We start from the raw sequence: 15,014 nt of genomic DNA, 5'->3' as shown, positions 1-15,014 counted from the left end.
AGCCCAGTTTGGGCACTTACCTCAGATATGGGAAACCCCTGTTCAAATCCCTTCTTCTCATGATGCAGAGGAGGGAATTGAACCACATCCTGATTGAATACTCTAACCACTGGGCTAAAGGTTCCTCTTTCCCTCCCTGGCTGTTTTGTGTGGAGGTAGGTTTAGTCTGAGCACACCTATCAGATCAGGCCCCACAGGCAAGACTGGTGGGGCAAAACCTATCTTCACCTGGTTTGAGGCTCACCCTGGGGCTTATGAATGAGATAGCATGTCCATGGTGCCTAGGGAATTCTTAGAGAAAATTTAGACATCTAGCAAATTCAGGCCCCTACAGAGTTAAGTGGCAGCCGAGCGGGAGTTTTGTGGATTACAGTGGTGCCTAAAACTGGGCTTTAGGCACTGAAGTCCATTTGTGGATCTGGGCCTCAGCACTTTGTAGGATTACTAGACACTTCTGAGGACTGGATCCTAAAATTTTAAATGTAAGGTCTTGTGGTGCGAATTCCCTTATAACAAAGTCCTCAAGAATTTAATAAAAAATGACTCTTCCATTGGTCTTTGAAACCGTTTTAATGGAAAAGTATGTCCCTGCTACAGATTTCTGTAGGATGACTCATAAGATCAATAGAAAGGACTTGACTAACCATTATATTTTGTAGGTTTTGAGACTAATTTCTATAGAACCCAAATGGTTTCATCCTATCAAATGCTATAGGACTGAGCACCTTCTGCACAGACTGAGTACCCACATCTACCCCTTAAGTCAGTGCAGTGAAAGGTGCCAAGCACCTTGCAAGACTGGAGCCACTCCCATTTGTTCATAGGTATAACTTCGTTTGAGATTAAGGGTATGCCTATTCATACAGCACTGCAGCAGCATAGCTGCACCAGTGCAGCTGTGCCGTTTCATCAGTCTGGTGAAAAATGCTCTATGCTGATGGGAGAGAGCTCCCCCATCGACATAAAAATCCACCTCTGTGAGCGGCATAAACTATGTTGGCAAGAGAAGCTCTCCCGCCAACATAGTGCTGTGAACACAAACACTTATGTCAGTGTAATTTGTTGCTCATGGGATGGAATATTCACAATGAATAACCTTCTGAAAAAAAGCAAAGAACCTTCCAGCAATGATCAGGGTTTGACTCTAATCCTAGATATGGTGCAGTTGACCATTGTGCTCACTTGCACACAAATACAGGCAGGGATTTTTCAAGCTATGCAGTGAGGCATGCCTGAATATCTGAGTGGAGTCTCACACCTGAAGAATAGTAAAGATTATGTCGTGACCTCTGGCAAAACTAGCTCCAGAAATGTTCACAGAATAAAATCAACAAGAACATTTTTAAAGTAGATAAGATATTTTAAATACAAATGCTGAGCCTTGGCAACTCTAGCTTGGCATTTCATAGCCCTGACACCTCTGGACTTGACATGTCAGTTATGAAAGTACAAAAATCACTTGTGCCCCGGCACATCTTTCATTACAAATTAAGCACTGGGCTGGGTGAACCTCAAAAGAGCTCTGAATTGAATTTGGACCCCAGTGTTCATATCTTTATATTAAATGTATTTGAACTCCTTGAAACTATGGGCTCTGAAAAATTGAACTGGAAGTTTCACAAGAACAGGTTTCTTCACAAGATTATTGGTGCCTCCCATACTTGTTGGGTCACCTGCTGTTCCACTGGTATGTTGGTCTTTCTGTTCCTCATCCTAAAGCAGAACTGAGGAGCATAGGATTGTGTGACAATTGAAAAAAGGTAACTAATTATTCCTGAACCTGCAAAAAGGTTCCATTAAAAGTTGGGGCACAGATTCTTATTTTGTTTGATTCTTTTCAGCCAATGCCATAAGTAATACTCTCTGTATATGCTCATAGGGTGAAATTCACCCCAAAAGCAAAGGGCCTATGCAAGAACCTCCACATTGCCTAATCCCTTGAGTAGGGCTGGGGGACATATACTGTATTTTTATTGCAATTTAAGGTCAGAAGGGACCACCATGAGCTATTCTGACTTCCTGCATAACACATGGGTAGCCCCCATCTCTGTGAGCAAGCTCCATATGGGACCCAAACAGACTAGTGCTAAGCAGAGACTTGAGTAGGTTTGACAGTCCAGGGTTACACAGATCCAGAGGCCTAACAGCTTGCATAAGTGTGTATGGAGTAACAGCTGCTGCCATCCCAGTTTAGAGGGCAGACAGGGCTGGATCGTAGAATAGTGGCACAGCCCTGGTTTGGGGAGTGAATAGTGGACTGCTTATTGCCCCATACAAAGCCCAGTTACTCTGGCTCTGTGCAGAATAGATGAGTCTCATCCATTGAACATGGAGACTATAATGTAACCCTTTCCTGCTTCCAAGACAGACCACTTTTTCCTCACAAGGTGGCATACCAGCAACCATGATGGAGTTAGTCCCCCTCCGATTTCCACACACAAAGATGTGTTGCATCTCCAGCAGTGCAGAGGATAAATAAGCTGTTGTCTCATAGGGATAGATGAGTGCCACTGAGAGGATATTTCAGTTTCTTTGCCATGGCAGTTTTTCCTGCACTATTAGTACAGATGGGAATAGAAATGATAATGAAGAGCTACAGGATGTTATTGGTAAATTAGTTGAACTGTTAATAATTAAGCACATTAAAAGCCCTCTAATTGAATGTACTTTCCTAAAAGAAACAGCAAAACATCTGAAGTTTAAAGGAAAGGCTTCCTAGTACATGTGCCATTTCAGCATATACCCACCAAGCGAATCTCTTGCCGACATCTTGGCAAAACTACAAGTAGAATGTTCCTAGTTCACCTTAATGTAGTTCTCTTCAAACATGATTACCTTAAGATAAACTAGGAACCTTTTAGTTCTTGTCCTCAGTGGCCGTCTGGGGGAGTTACAGCTCAGTACTTTGGTGCACAGTTCTATTCATTCCCCTATAGTTCAAACTGCGGAGCAGTGTACACATTCCCTTGCTTAGACAATGCTGAGGGGCTAATTTAGCCTGCAGGACCTTTATGCCTCGAGATGATGTGAGACTGAGAGAACCCAGCTTGACCCTTTGAACCCAAATTGAGTTTACAGTACATGCAGTCAGAAAACAAAATTCTCCTGCACAAGTATTTTTCTGTGGAATCTAGAAAAATGAATATTAGACAGGTGCACAGGCTCTTTTCCAAACAGTTATGTTTGGGAGACATTTTAAAACTGAATGTGCTAACCAGCTGCTCCAGTGACTGAGCCGGAAACTTTTTACTAGAAGGGGTGAATTAGAATATTATCGGCATCATAGAAACTTGGTGGAATGATGAAAATAAATAGAATGTGATTAACACCATGGTAAAAAATACATAGGAATGACAGACTAGGCCATGCTGGTGGAGGAGGGCACTATATGTGCAAGAAAGTATAGAGTCAAATATAGTAAAAATCTTAAATGACTCAAACTGTACCATAGAAAGGATAGAAATTCTATGCTTGAATAATAAGAGAATAGCACTAGGAATAAACTACCACCCACCTGACCAGGATGGTGACAGTGATTGTGAAATGCACAGGGAGATCAGAGAGGCTACAAAAACAGAAAACTCACTAATAATGGGGAATTTCAACTATCCCCCTATTGACTGGGAACATGTCACCATGCAGAGATAAAATTTCTAGACACCATTAATGACTGCTTCTTGGAGCAGCTAGTCCTGGAATCCATAAGAGGAGAGGCAATTCTTGATTTAGTCCTAAGTGGTGCACTTAAGAGATGAATATAGCTGAGCCACTCAGTAATAGCTACTATACTGTAATTAAATTTAACATTCTTAAGGGGAGGTGGAAGACCAAAGAAACCCATCACAGTAGCAATTAACTTGAAACGGGGGAACTACAGAAAAATGAGGAAGGTAGTTAAATAGAAATTAAAAGGAACAGTCACAAGAGTGCAACTTTTTAAAAACACCATAATAGAGACTCAAACTATATTCCCTAAATAAAAAAAAAAACCCACCAGTAAAAGGGCCAAAAAATTCTACCGTGGCTAAACAACAGAGGAATAGAGACAGGTTCAAGACAAAAAGACATCCTTTACAAACTGGAAGTCAAACCCTATTGAGGCAAATAGAAAGGAGCATAAACTCTGGCAAGTCAAGTATAAGTAAAAGTATAACTAGCCGGGCGAAAAAAGAATTTGAAGAGCAACTAGCAAAAGGCACAAAAACTAACAGCAAAAAATTTAAGTACATCAGAAGCAAGAAGCTTGCCAAACAATCAGTAGGGCCACTGGACAATCAAGGTGCTAAAGGAGTACTTAGGGAAGACCATGCAGTTGCAGAGAAGCTAAATAAATTCTTTACATCAGTCCTCATTGCAGAAGATGTGAAGGAGATTCCTACATCTGAGCCATTCTTTTTAGGTGATAATCTGAGGCCTGATCTATACTCGGGGGGCGGGGGGGAGGAGGGGATCGATCTAAGAATAGCATAGCTGAAGTCGACATATCTTAGATCAACTTAGAATCACTTACTTTGCATCCTCGCGGTGCGGGATCGACAGCCGCCGCTCCCCCGTCAACTTTGCCTCTGCCTCTCGCTGAGCTGGAGTTCAGCAGTCGATGGGAGAGCAATTGGGGATCAATTTATCGCGTCTACACTACATATGATAAATCGATCCCCGATAGATCGATCACTACCCGCCGATCCAGCGGGTAGTGTAGACATATCCTAAGGCACTGTCCCAGAATGAGGTGTCAATAGAGGAGGTTTTAGAATAAATTAAACAGTAATAACAGTAAGTCACCAGGACCAGATGGTATACACCCAAGAGTTCTGAAGGATCCCAAATATGAAATTGCAGAACTACAAACTGTAGTATGTAACCTATCGCTTAAATCTGCCACTCTATGCTGTGCTTAATTTGTGCTGGGGCTTGCCAGGGCTCAGCTCTAGCACCTTTGGGTTGGCAGTTCATAGCTCCGGCACCTCTGGGCTTGCCGCATCAGTTATGAAAGTAAAAAATAATTGCGTGACTCCCAGCACCTCTTTCATTACAAATTAAGCATTGGCTGTATGAGATAACTGGTGGATAGCTAATGTGATGCTGATTTTAAAAAATGTCTCCAGAGGCAATCCTGGCAGTTACAGGCCGGTGAGCCTAACTTCAATACCTGGCAAATTGGTTGAAACTATAGTAAAGAACAGAATTATCAGACACATAGATAAGCATGATATGTTGGGGGAAGAGTCCACATGGCTTTTGTAAAGGGAAATCATGCCTCACCACTCTATTAGAATTCTTTGAGGACATCAACAAATATGTGGCTAAGGGTGACGCAGGGGATATGATGTTCTTGGACTTTCAGAAAGCCATTGACAGAATCCCTCACCAAAGGCTCATAAGCAAAATAGGAAGTCATGGGGTAAGAAGGAAGGTTCTGTCATGGATCAGTAACTGGTTAAAAGATAGGAAACAAAAGGTAGGAATAAATGGCCAGTTTTCACAGTGGACAGAGGTAAATAGTGGTGTCCCCCCAGATCTGTACTGGGACAAGTTCTACATATTCATAAATGATCTGGAAAAAGGGGTGCATAATGAGGTGGCAAAGTTTGCAGATGATACATAATTACTCAAGATAGTTAAGTCCAAAGCTGCCTGCCAAGAATTACAAAGGGATCTCTCAAAACTGGGTAACAAAATGGCAGATGAAATTCTGCATTAATAAATACAAAATAATGTATGTCGAATTTAGCCACGTTAGGTCGCTTTTAAAATGACTGCATCCACACAACCAACCCCGTTCCGTCGACCTAAAGGGCTCTTAAAATCAACTTCTGTACTCCTTCCCGACGAGGGGAATAGCGCTAAAATTGACCTTGCTGGGTTGAATTTGGGGTAGTGCAGACGCAAATTGACAGTATTGGCCTCTGGGAGGTATCCCAGAGTGCTCCATTGTGACCACTCTGGACAGCACTTTGAACTCCCATGCACTAGCCAGGTACACAGGAAAAGCCCTGGGAACTTTTGAATTTCATTTCCTGTTTTGTCAGCATGGCGAACTCAGCAGCACTGGTGACCATGCAGTCCCCCCAGAATTGTAGAGCGTATAACGTTTCTAGCTCCCGCTATCATCTCCGTCCTTGAGGTTATCGCAGATTAGAAGGTGAAAAAAATGCGCTTACGATGACATGTTTTCCGAGTTCATGCAGTCCTCCCGCACTGAGAGGGCATAGCTTAATGCATGGAGGCATTCAGAGGCCAGGAAAGAATTAAGTGAGCTGGAAGAGTGGAGGCAGGACACGATGCTGAGGCTAATGGGGGAGCAAACGGACATGATGAAGCGTCTGTTGGGGGACCAAACAGACATGATGAAGCATCTGTTGGAGCTGCAGGAAAGCCAACAAGAGCACAGACCCCCGCTTCATCCACTGTATAACCACCTCCCCTCCTCTCCATGTTCCATAGCCTCCTCACCCAGACGACCAAGAACACGAGGGTGGTGGGGGGAGAAGATGCTCCGGGCACCCAGCCATTCCACTGCAGAGGAAAAACACACACAACTGTGACACCGAAGCCTTGCCAGTCATGAAACTGGTTTTCAAAGCCTCTCTGATGCAGAGTGCACCTAGCTGTGTTCTTCTAATCACCCTGGTGTCTGGCTGCTCAACATCGGACACCAGGCGATTTGCCTCAACCTCCCACCCTGCCCATAAACATCTCCCCCTTACTCTCACAGATATTATGGAGCACACAGCAAGCAGCAATAACAACGGAAATGTTGGTTGCGCTGAGGTCTGACGTAGTCAGCAGACAGCGCCAGTGAGCTTTTAAACGTCCAAAGGCACATTCTACCACCATTCTGCACTTGCTCAGCCTATAGTTGAACTGCACCTTACTACTGTCCAGGCTTCATGAGCCATGGGAGCAAGGGGTAGGCTGGGGTAGGTGCGACTGTGCGGTAATGCCGGCTGGGAGAGCAGCCTGAGGCAGAAGCCTCCAGCTCACATGATATTCCAGGCAGGACTGAATCTCCATGAGACAAAACTTAAAGAAGAGAATGACCTGGAGTCTCTGGCTCCCATTCAGTGCTCTAAGACAAGGATGGCCATGTCTTTCCAAGCGCCCCTGATGGACCTCACTGAGAAGGATTCCAAGGAGTCCTCCCAGAGCAGCAGTACCACGTCTGCCAGCAGCACCCAGGAGGACCAGAACAGATCCCCCAAGATCGTCGCTGGGGAGCAGGAGAGCAGCATTGCAGGGGAAATGGTGGAATACCAGGATGGGAAAGATTTTGGAATTGGAGAGCTCATGTGGGGGAAGATCAAGGGCTTCTCCTGGTGGCCTGCAATCATCATTTCCTACAGAGTCACGTCCAAACATCAGGCAATCTCTGGAATGCGCTGGGTGCAATGGCTTGGGGACGGGAAGTTCTCTGAGGTTTCAGCAGACAAGCTGGTGGGTCTGATGGCTTTTAGGCAGCATTTCAACTACTCCACGTTTAATAAGCTGGTCTCCTATCGACGAGCCATACACCATGCCCTGGAGGTTGCTAAGAGCCAAGCAGGGAAGATGTTCCCAGAACCCCCGGCCAAGCGGCTAAAGCCTAACTTCTGCAACAACAGCAAGGAACAGGTGGAGGAGGACCAGAGCAGAGAGCAAATGGTTTCCAAAGTCACAAACAACAACAGGAGCCTTGAAGACAGTTGTTTATCGTGCAGGAGAAAAAACCCAGCCACATTCCACCCGCTGTTTGAGGGGGGGCTTTGCCAGACTTGCAGGGATCAATTCCTGGAGCTCTTCTACATGTATGACGAGGACGGGTACCAGTCCTACTGCACCGTCTGCTGCGAAGGCAAGGAGCTGCTGCTGTGTAGCAATGCCAGCTGCTGCAGGTGCTTCTGTGTCGAATGCTTGGAGGTCCTGGTAGGGCAAGGTACCTCGGCCAAGGCAAAAGAGCAAGAGCCCTGGAGTTGTTACATGTGTCAACCACAGAAGTGCTATGTGTTACATAGTGTTACAGCACCGACCGGACTGGAATGTATGGCTGCAATACTTCACCAGCGACAAAGGTCAGGAATATCATGTACCTAAAATCTAAAAAGACCCGCACATTTCCCAGAGTCACTACCCTTGATTAGAGAATGTTGATTGCATTGGCTACATGGCTCACAGCAGCCCCCACAGTAGACTTGCCCACAACAACAGCGGTGATGGTGAGCTGAACGGGCTCCATGCTTGCACTGGTATGGCGTCTGGATGGGTAACCCAGGAAAAAAGGCGCAAAATGATTGTCTACGGTTGCTTTCACGGAGGGAGGGGCGACTGACGACATGTACCCAAAACCACCCGCGACAATGTTTTTGCCCCATCAGGCATTGGGAGCTTTAACCCAGAATTCCAGTGGGCAGCGGAGACTGCGGGAATTGTGGGATAGCTACCTAACGTGCACCGCTCCATAAGTCGATGCTAGCCACGCTGACTTAATGCGCTTAGTGGGGACATACGCAATCGACTGTATAAAATCAATTTCTAAAAATCGACTTCTATAAAATTGACCTAATTTCATAGTGTAGACATACCTTTATTAGAAAAGACATGATTAAGGGGGGAATGTGATAGAGGTCTATAAAATCATGGATGGTGTGGAGAAGTGAATATAGAAGTATTATTTATCCCTTCATATAACACACAAATCAGGGGTCATCCATTGAAATTAATAGGCAGTACATTTAAAACAAACATAAAGAAGTACTTCTTCACACAATGCAGTCAACCTGGGGAACTCTTTGTCAGAGGATGTTGTGAAGGCCAAGACTATAACAGGATTCAAAAAAGAATTAGATAAGTTCATGGAGGATAGGTCCATCAATGGCTATAGCCAAGATGGTCCGGGATGCAACCCCATCCTCTGGGTGTTCCTAAGCTTCTGACTGCCAGAATCTGAGATGGGACAATAGGAGATGGATCACTCGATAAGTGCCCTGTTCTGTTCATTCCCTCTGAAGCATCTGGCACTGGTCGCTGTTGGGAGACAGGCTACTGGATAGATGAACCATTGATCTGACTCAGTATTGCCATTCTTATGGGGGTTTTTTATTATTAAAGTTGGTAAAGCAAAATAAAAAGTAAATAAACATAAGCAAAAATGGAGAATATCCTCCCATGAGATGGAAGATCTCCTTTATTTAGAACAAGGAAACACAAGAAGGATTTATTTTTCCTTTTAATTTTGTTTTGTGTGCCGTTTCTAGCTATGTAGCAACTTGTATGGCCATCATCCCAGTATCAGAGCAACTCAGAATCATTATCTTCACAAAACATCTATGGAGTAGGAAGGTATTATCCCATTTTACAGGTGGGAAACTGAGGCACAGGGTGACTTGCCAGAAATCACGGAGGAAATCTGTGGCTGAGCCAGAAGTCAAAGACAGGACTCCTGAGTCCCCAGTCCACCACCAAACCTACTAGGCCATCTAGTTCATTACTCTTCTTAACATATGAAATGTAATTTGCCTGTGTTCTGTATTGACAGAGCACTACTTGTTTCTTATGCTTAATATTTTTTTACAAAAATATCTAAATATTGTACTATATGCACACGCAGCAGGGAACTCTAAACTAGTATTTATTCAGATAATAACTCTGAGTAATTTGTCCAGTTTCCACACTTTCGAGAGTAACTTATTAAGGCTAACACCGTGATTAATCCTGATTTTAAAATGGCCTGACTCTCACTTAAAACCTTCCATAACAAACTGAATGGCTGCTTTACTTTTTCCTTACTTGATATCTTTGTCTTTTCTGGCAGATGACATTTGATCCTTCAATCTTCTTCAATGTTTTACTGCCACCCATTATATTTCATGCTGGATATAGTTTAAAGAAGGTAAGTGATTTCTCTCTTAAATTACAGAAGGTGGGCTGGTCTGATGGCTACTTTGTAGTGCCACTGTTACATTGGTGGGGAGAAGAATCTAAGTAATTGTCAGTTTGAAATTCTTTTGCATGGTAATTATTTAGGCCATTTGATATCAGAGAACAGAATGAAAAATAACTATTTAAGACTTCAAACCCATGGGCCTGATTGATTCTGCTCCTTACGCTTACGCTTGCACTTCAATGTGTGGGTGGATAGCTTTGCCCATGCAAGGCCCCTTTGAAGTCAGTGAGGCTCCACATGTGTGCAGCAGTCCTCCTACCATGCAGAATTGGGACCTACATCTGTGTAAGGGAGGGGATTCGTTGTAATATTTACATAGATCATTAAGAACCTGAGCTTTCATTATGACCACTAACTGTTTCATACATGAATATGCAATTCATACTTGAGATGCAACAAGGGAAGCTCTGTGACATATAGACACACTGACAGAACATGAGGGGGTCTTAGATCATATTTTCAAAAGCGTATTTGAAGTCTATGGTTTGTTTGTTTTTCCAATCCTGAAAAACTATTATAGCAACTGCCAGAATGGTTTGAATGGGACTCCTAAACTCGGTGTCTGAACTTGAATTTAGGTTTCTAAGATGAACTCTGCTAAATTTGACATTGTATTTTTCATACTTTGTTTCCCCAGAGACATTTTTTTCGTAATTTAGGATCAATTTTAACATATGCCTTTTTGGGAACTGCCATCTCTTGCATTGTTATAGGGTAAGTGAAATTCACATCCTATTATTCTTGTTCAAGTTTAAGATTAGTTGATTTTCCTGATAAAAAAGCACATGATTTACTTCACTGGTGTTAGTCTAATATGAAGGCATTTTCCTAAACTATCTATTCATGACTTTCCTAAATAATGAAGTTCTATCTTCAGGTGAGGTTGAGATGGAAAATTCAAGATGTAGTCATGGTATAGGCTGAACCCTTTCCATGAGACACTCAGTATCTTACACACTTGGGCCCCAATTTGTGATCTTTATATAGGCACAGGCTGCCTTTTACAGTCATGTAGCATTAAAATTTTATTTGTCCTGCAAGAAGGGAGCATTCTCCTTGGGTGAACACACTGTTCTTTACTGGCATTCCCTTTACAGGACAAGAAATCTCCAGAAAGACAGGAGGAATTTTAAGGTTCTTGAACTGTAGCAGATATCCAGTATCATATGTGGAAAATAGAGTTAATGAGACAAGCTTCAGCCCTGGTCGTTTAGGAAAATTCCCACAGCAGTAAAAGGCAAATAACTGGTTCTGAACCAAGATTTCTGCAATGAGCTCTGCACCTGCACAGAGCCCTGCTGAAGCTAACGGAGCTCCTTACAGGGGTCTGCCTATGCAGAGCTCATTTCAGGATTGGGGCCTAAGACTTCATTAGCCATCTGTCTGGGATTGTGTGGAGTTGAAGGAGGAGGGCTTATTTTATAGGTTACAAGTTTGGGAATTTACTGATGGTTCAACTTTCAGGTTAGCGGCTCATTGAATCTTGTAGGTCACCTGAGAGCCTGGCCTGTGTAACTCTTAAATGAGCCATTTAAGTTATTCAGCCTGGTGCGCAAGGATTTATGGTAGCACTTCAATTTTATGCATGCGCTTTAATTTAGAAGTGATCAGACTTCTGAACCTAGGCTGAGTGCTTTCAAATTATGAAAGCAATTAACTTTGACTCCTATCTTCTTGCTTCTTTATAACAGATCTTAAGTAAAGTTATATGTGTGCAGTCAAAATATATGTTCCTTTTCAACATCATCATAAGACAGAATTTTCACATTTAATTTCAATTCAGTATTATGAAGACATCAGTGACTGATGGATTAGTCTGTAATTCAAAGTTAATACTTGTTAAAACTATCCTTTCAGTGGAAGCAAGACAAAAATGGGTATCGTGACATCAGAGTTAACTTTCTTGTCATCTTAGTAAGATCCAAAGAAGGCAACAGCACACACAACTTGATTTTTTCTATAACAAACTCATCATCACCTAGGATTTTTTTGGTTTTTATTATACTGCATGCTATGGTCACTCAGAATTTCACTGACAGTAGAGAGAAATGTAATCCTCATGCTCCAAAAGCACAGGTCCCTGCCACATGAGCTGAAGAAGAGTCTGGGTTAGCCGGTAGCTGTGCAGCTCCTGTCACAGTTGAGCAGTTCTGATTCCCTCTAGTAAAGGGCAGAGATACACAAGCACACCAGGCAGTTTCTTACAGTGTAAACAGTTAGCCAAACGCTTAGCTGGTGTAAATTGGCTTCAATGGAGCTATGCCAGTTTATACCAGCTAAGAATCTGGCCCAAAATATCCGGGTTAACGTGTAGTTCCCCATGTGGGAATGTAATATGTAATATGTATATACAAAAGGCTGAATAATTTTTAGATCAGTGCATGCAAGTAACAGCAGCTGTACATCTGGAAAACTTAATCAAACCAGGACCAATCCCCAGACAGATTTTTGCCCTAGATCTTTAAATGGCCCCCTCAAGGATTGAATTCACAACTCTGAGTTTAGCAGGCCAATGCTCAAACCACTGAGCTATCCCTCCTCATGAGGAAGCTTGTTAAAATGGCATACTAGGGATAAGAACTTTTGGGTCTTATATGTGAAAATGTCATTTATGTGGCACTAGGACTAATGGATAAATCGCCAAAGGTCTGGACTTCCATTTAGATGCTTATCTGAATTATTTCAACTTTCAAGGTTTCCTCCACCTTGTTACTACTGGAGCTGGTTGATTAATATTCACCAACTAATGTTCACAATTTTTTGCCAGATAATGCTGGCTTTTATTTTTTTATGTAAATTATTTAATGAATATTTAGAAAATGACTATGTCAAATTGTGGTTAGCTCCCTCCCTCCCTGCAATAGTCTCCTCATTTCCTCCTTCCTGGAGTCTTGTTCCAGGGTCCAGCAGTTCTGCCAACCTCTCTGGGCCTGGCCTCCTGATGTTATCACTCCTGTCTATTTAGAGACAATAATGTGATTAAAGAGAGCTTGAGAGAAGAGAGAGGAGGGGTGGGGAGCATGCGACAGAGTGCCAGACCTGCTTGTTCCTGCCATAGAATTCTCCAAATTTGACTGGGGGTTGGTGCTGGCGAATTCAGGGGAAGTTATATGTATACGTACATTTCAGAATATTTTGTCCTGGTTTCTAATGCAATCACTCACCACCCCTGGACTTCATAAGTCTGCCTGGGTCATACAGTGATAAAAGCACATAACAATGTGTCTTTTTTACTCTATCTTGGAGGTAATGCTTACCAAGTTTGTTCTGTTATACTGTGTAAATTATAGGCTGTTACAGCTGGCTCAGTGACTGGACTCTGGCTGATTTTAAGAGAAGCAATAGATAACTGTGGGGGTGGGAATAATTATGTGCATTTTTATGATCTTTTAATGCATCTTAATAACTTAATACAACTTTGAAAACTCAATGAAATGGATCCTTTTAAGTAGAAGATGAACTTGATTAGTTTTTCAGGGTTTTAGAATACCCTTCCAAGCACTATAAAGAACAAATATATATATATATCTACTTTCAAGGGTGTTCAAGATGCTCCCTGGCCATTCTCAGCCAGTTTTATTTGTAATTTCATAAGTTGGCCAAGCACAATAGTGTGTCAGAAAGAAATCATATCATGTTCCCCATATCCTTCTGTTTCTAGACATCCGCGTTCTTACATCTGTGCTAATCTGCACATGCGGCTTCAATGTATGTTGTCATGACATGTACAGTATCAAGTGAACATGATTATAGTATCAGAGGGGTAGCCGTGTTAGTCTGAATCTGTAAAAAGCAATAGAGGGTCCTGTGGCACCTTTGAGACTAACAGAAGTATTGGGAGCATAAGCTTTCGTGGGTAAGAACCTCACTTCTTCAGATGCAAGTCCTTTCTTACCCACGAAAGCTTATGCTCCCAATACTTCTGTTAGTCTCAAAGGTGCCACAGGACCCTCTGATGATTATAGTAGAAGGGACAGCACATTCGAGTGATTAAAGCAAAGAACTGAGCATCTAGGTGTTCTGGCTTCTCTTCTCAGCTCTGCCATTGATTTTCCCATGTGATACTGGACAAGTCACTTAACCAACTTGTGCTTCATTTTCCCCTTTTGTAAAAAGGGAATAGCAATACTTACTAGATACTTGTGTCACAGCTTTACGTTCATCTAATCAAAGACCACGGTCTATCTTAATGTTTGTTAATATTGTGTGTGGTGTAGTATAGCAGTGTACAAAACCTAGGGGCATATGATTCCCCCTTCACATGGTGATCTGATGAGCAAAACTGCTAGGAACCTGCAGCCTGGGGGTTTATCCTAGAGATGCCTGGATAATTCAGTGATGGAGGCCATTTTATTTCCCAGATGGATAGAAGCAAAACTCTTCGAAAACCGTTGAGCATCTATCTCATGGCTTCCATACAAAGTGGAAAGAATCCTGCTTCTCCACCACTACATCTATATCCCCATAGGGACTGCAGCGTGCCACCTGAGCAGTGTGCAGCTGGCTGGGTGGAGCAGCTAAGGGAACAACTACTCTGGCTTGTTGTCCTTTTGGTAGCATGATTTATAAATCCATGCCTGTGTCTTTAACACCAGGGAAGGGGCATGGCAGTGAAGTGGGGTTTGTTCGTAAGCTAAATAATGGAAGCATAGAAATAGAGATAGCTATACTATTAGTCGCCCAGCAGGCATAAGGGAGTGCATATGGGCAAGATTCATGGGAAAGAGCCTATGTTGGTTTTCCATGAGAAATGGCACCCTACCCCTTTATTCCACTCTTCTGTTGGTCTTGCTCCAGCAGGCAATGAGGTGCATAGGAAGTTCTAGGATCCATGGTTCTCTGGAAGCAAGTCCTCCCTTTTAATGAGAAGGACATGGGCCCTTGATACAGAGCTGTAAAGATATGGATTCTTCCCAAGTTTCATGAAACAACATAATCACAGTTAAACTTGGGGGGCGCATGATTGGAGTTGTCTTCTCAAAGATTCTATCAGATGGGGATAGCTTCTATTTTTCAATTTTTAAGACAACTACTAAAATAACTGGAACTTTTAATGTTTTCTCCTGTGATTTCCCAGGCAGCATGTCCTAAGGAG

At 42.8% G+C, this 15,014-nt stretch overlaps 1 protein-coding gene across 1 annotated transcript in view; it reads left to right on the top strand.

The window, feature by feature from the left end:
- The window catches only part of SLC9A9 (solute carrier family 9 member A9), a 332,485-nt gene that overhangs the window by 20,474 nt on the left and 296,997 nt on the right, over positions 1 to 15,014 (top strand). Inside the window, exons 3-4 of the mRNA XM_034781731.1 lie at positions 9,788 to 9,865; positions 10,557 to 10,633. Of these exons, the coding sequence (XP_034637622.1) occupies positions 9,788 to 9,865; positions 10,557 to 10,633 (155 nt within the window). The remainder of the gene's footprint in view (positions 1 to 9,787; positions 9,866 to 10,556; positions 10,634 to 15,014) is intronic.

Source organism: Trachemys scripta, chromosome 9 (genome assembly GCF_013100865.1).
Source record: "Trachemys scripta elegans isolate TJP31775 chromosome 9, CAS_Tse_1.0, whole genome shotgun sequence".
Lineage (NCBI taxonomy): Eukaryota > Metazoa > Chordata > Testudines > Emydidae > Trachemys > Trachemys scripta.
Note: the sequence above shows the minus strand (reverse complement) of the source record. Positions and strands in the feature narration are given on the sequence as shown.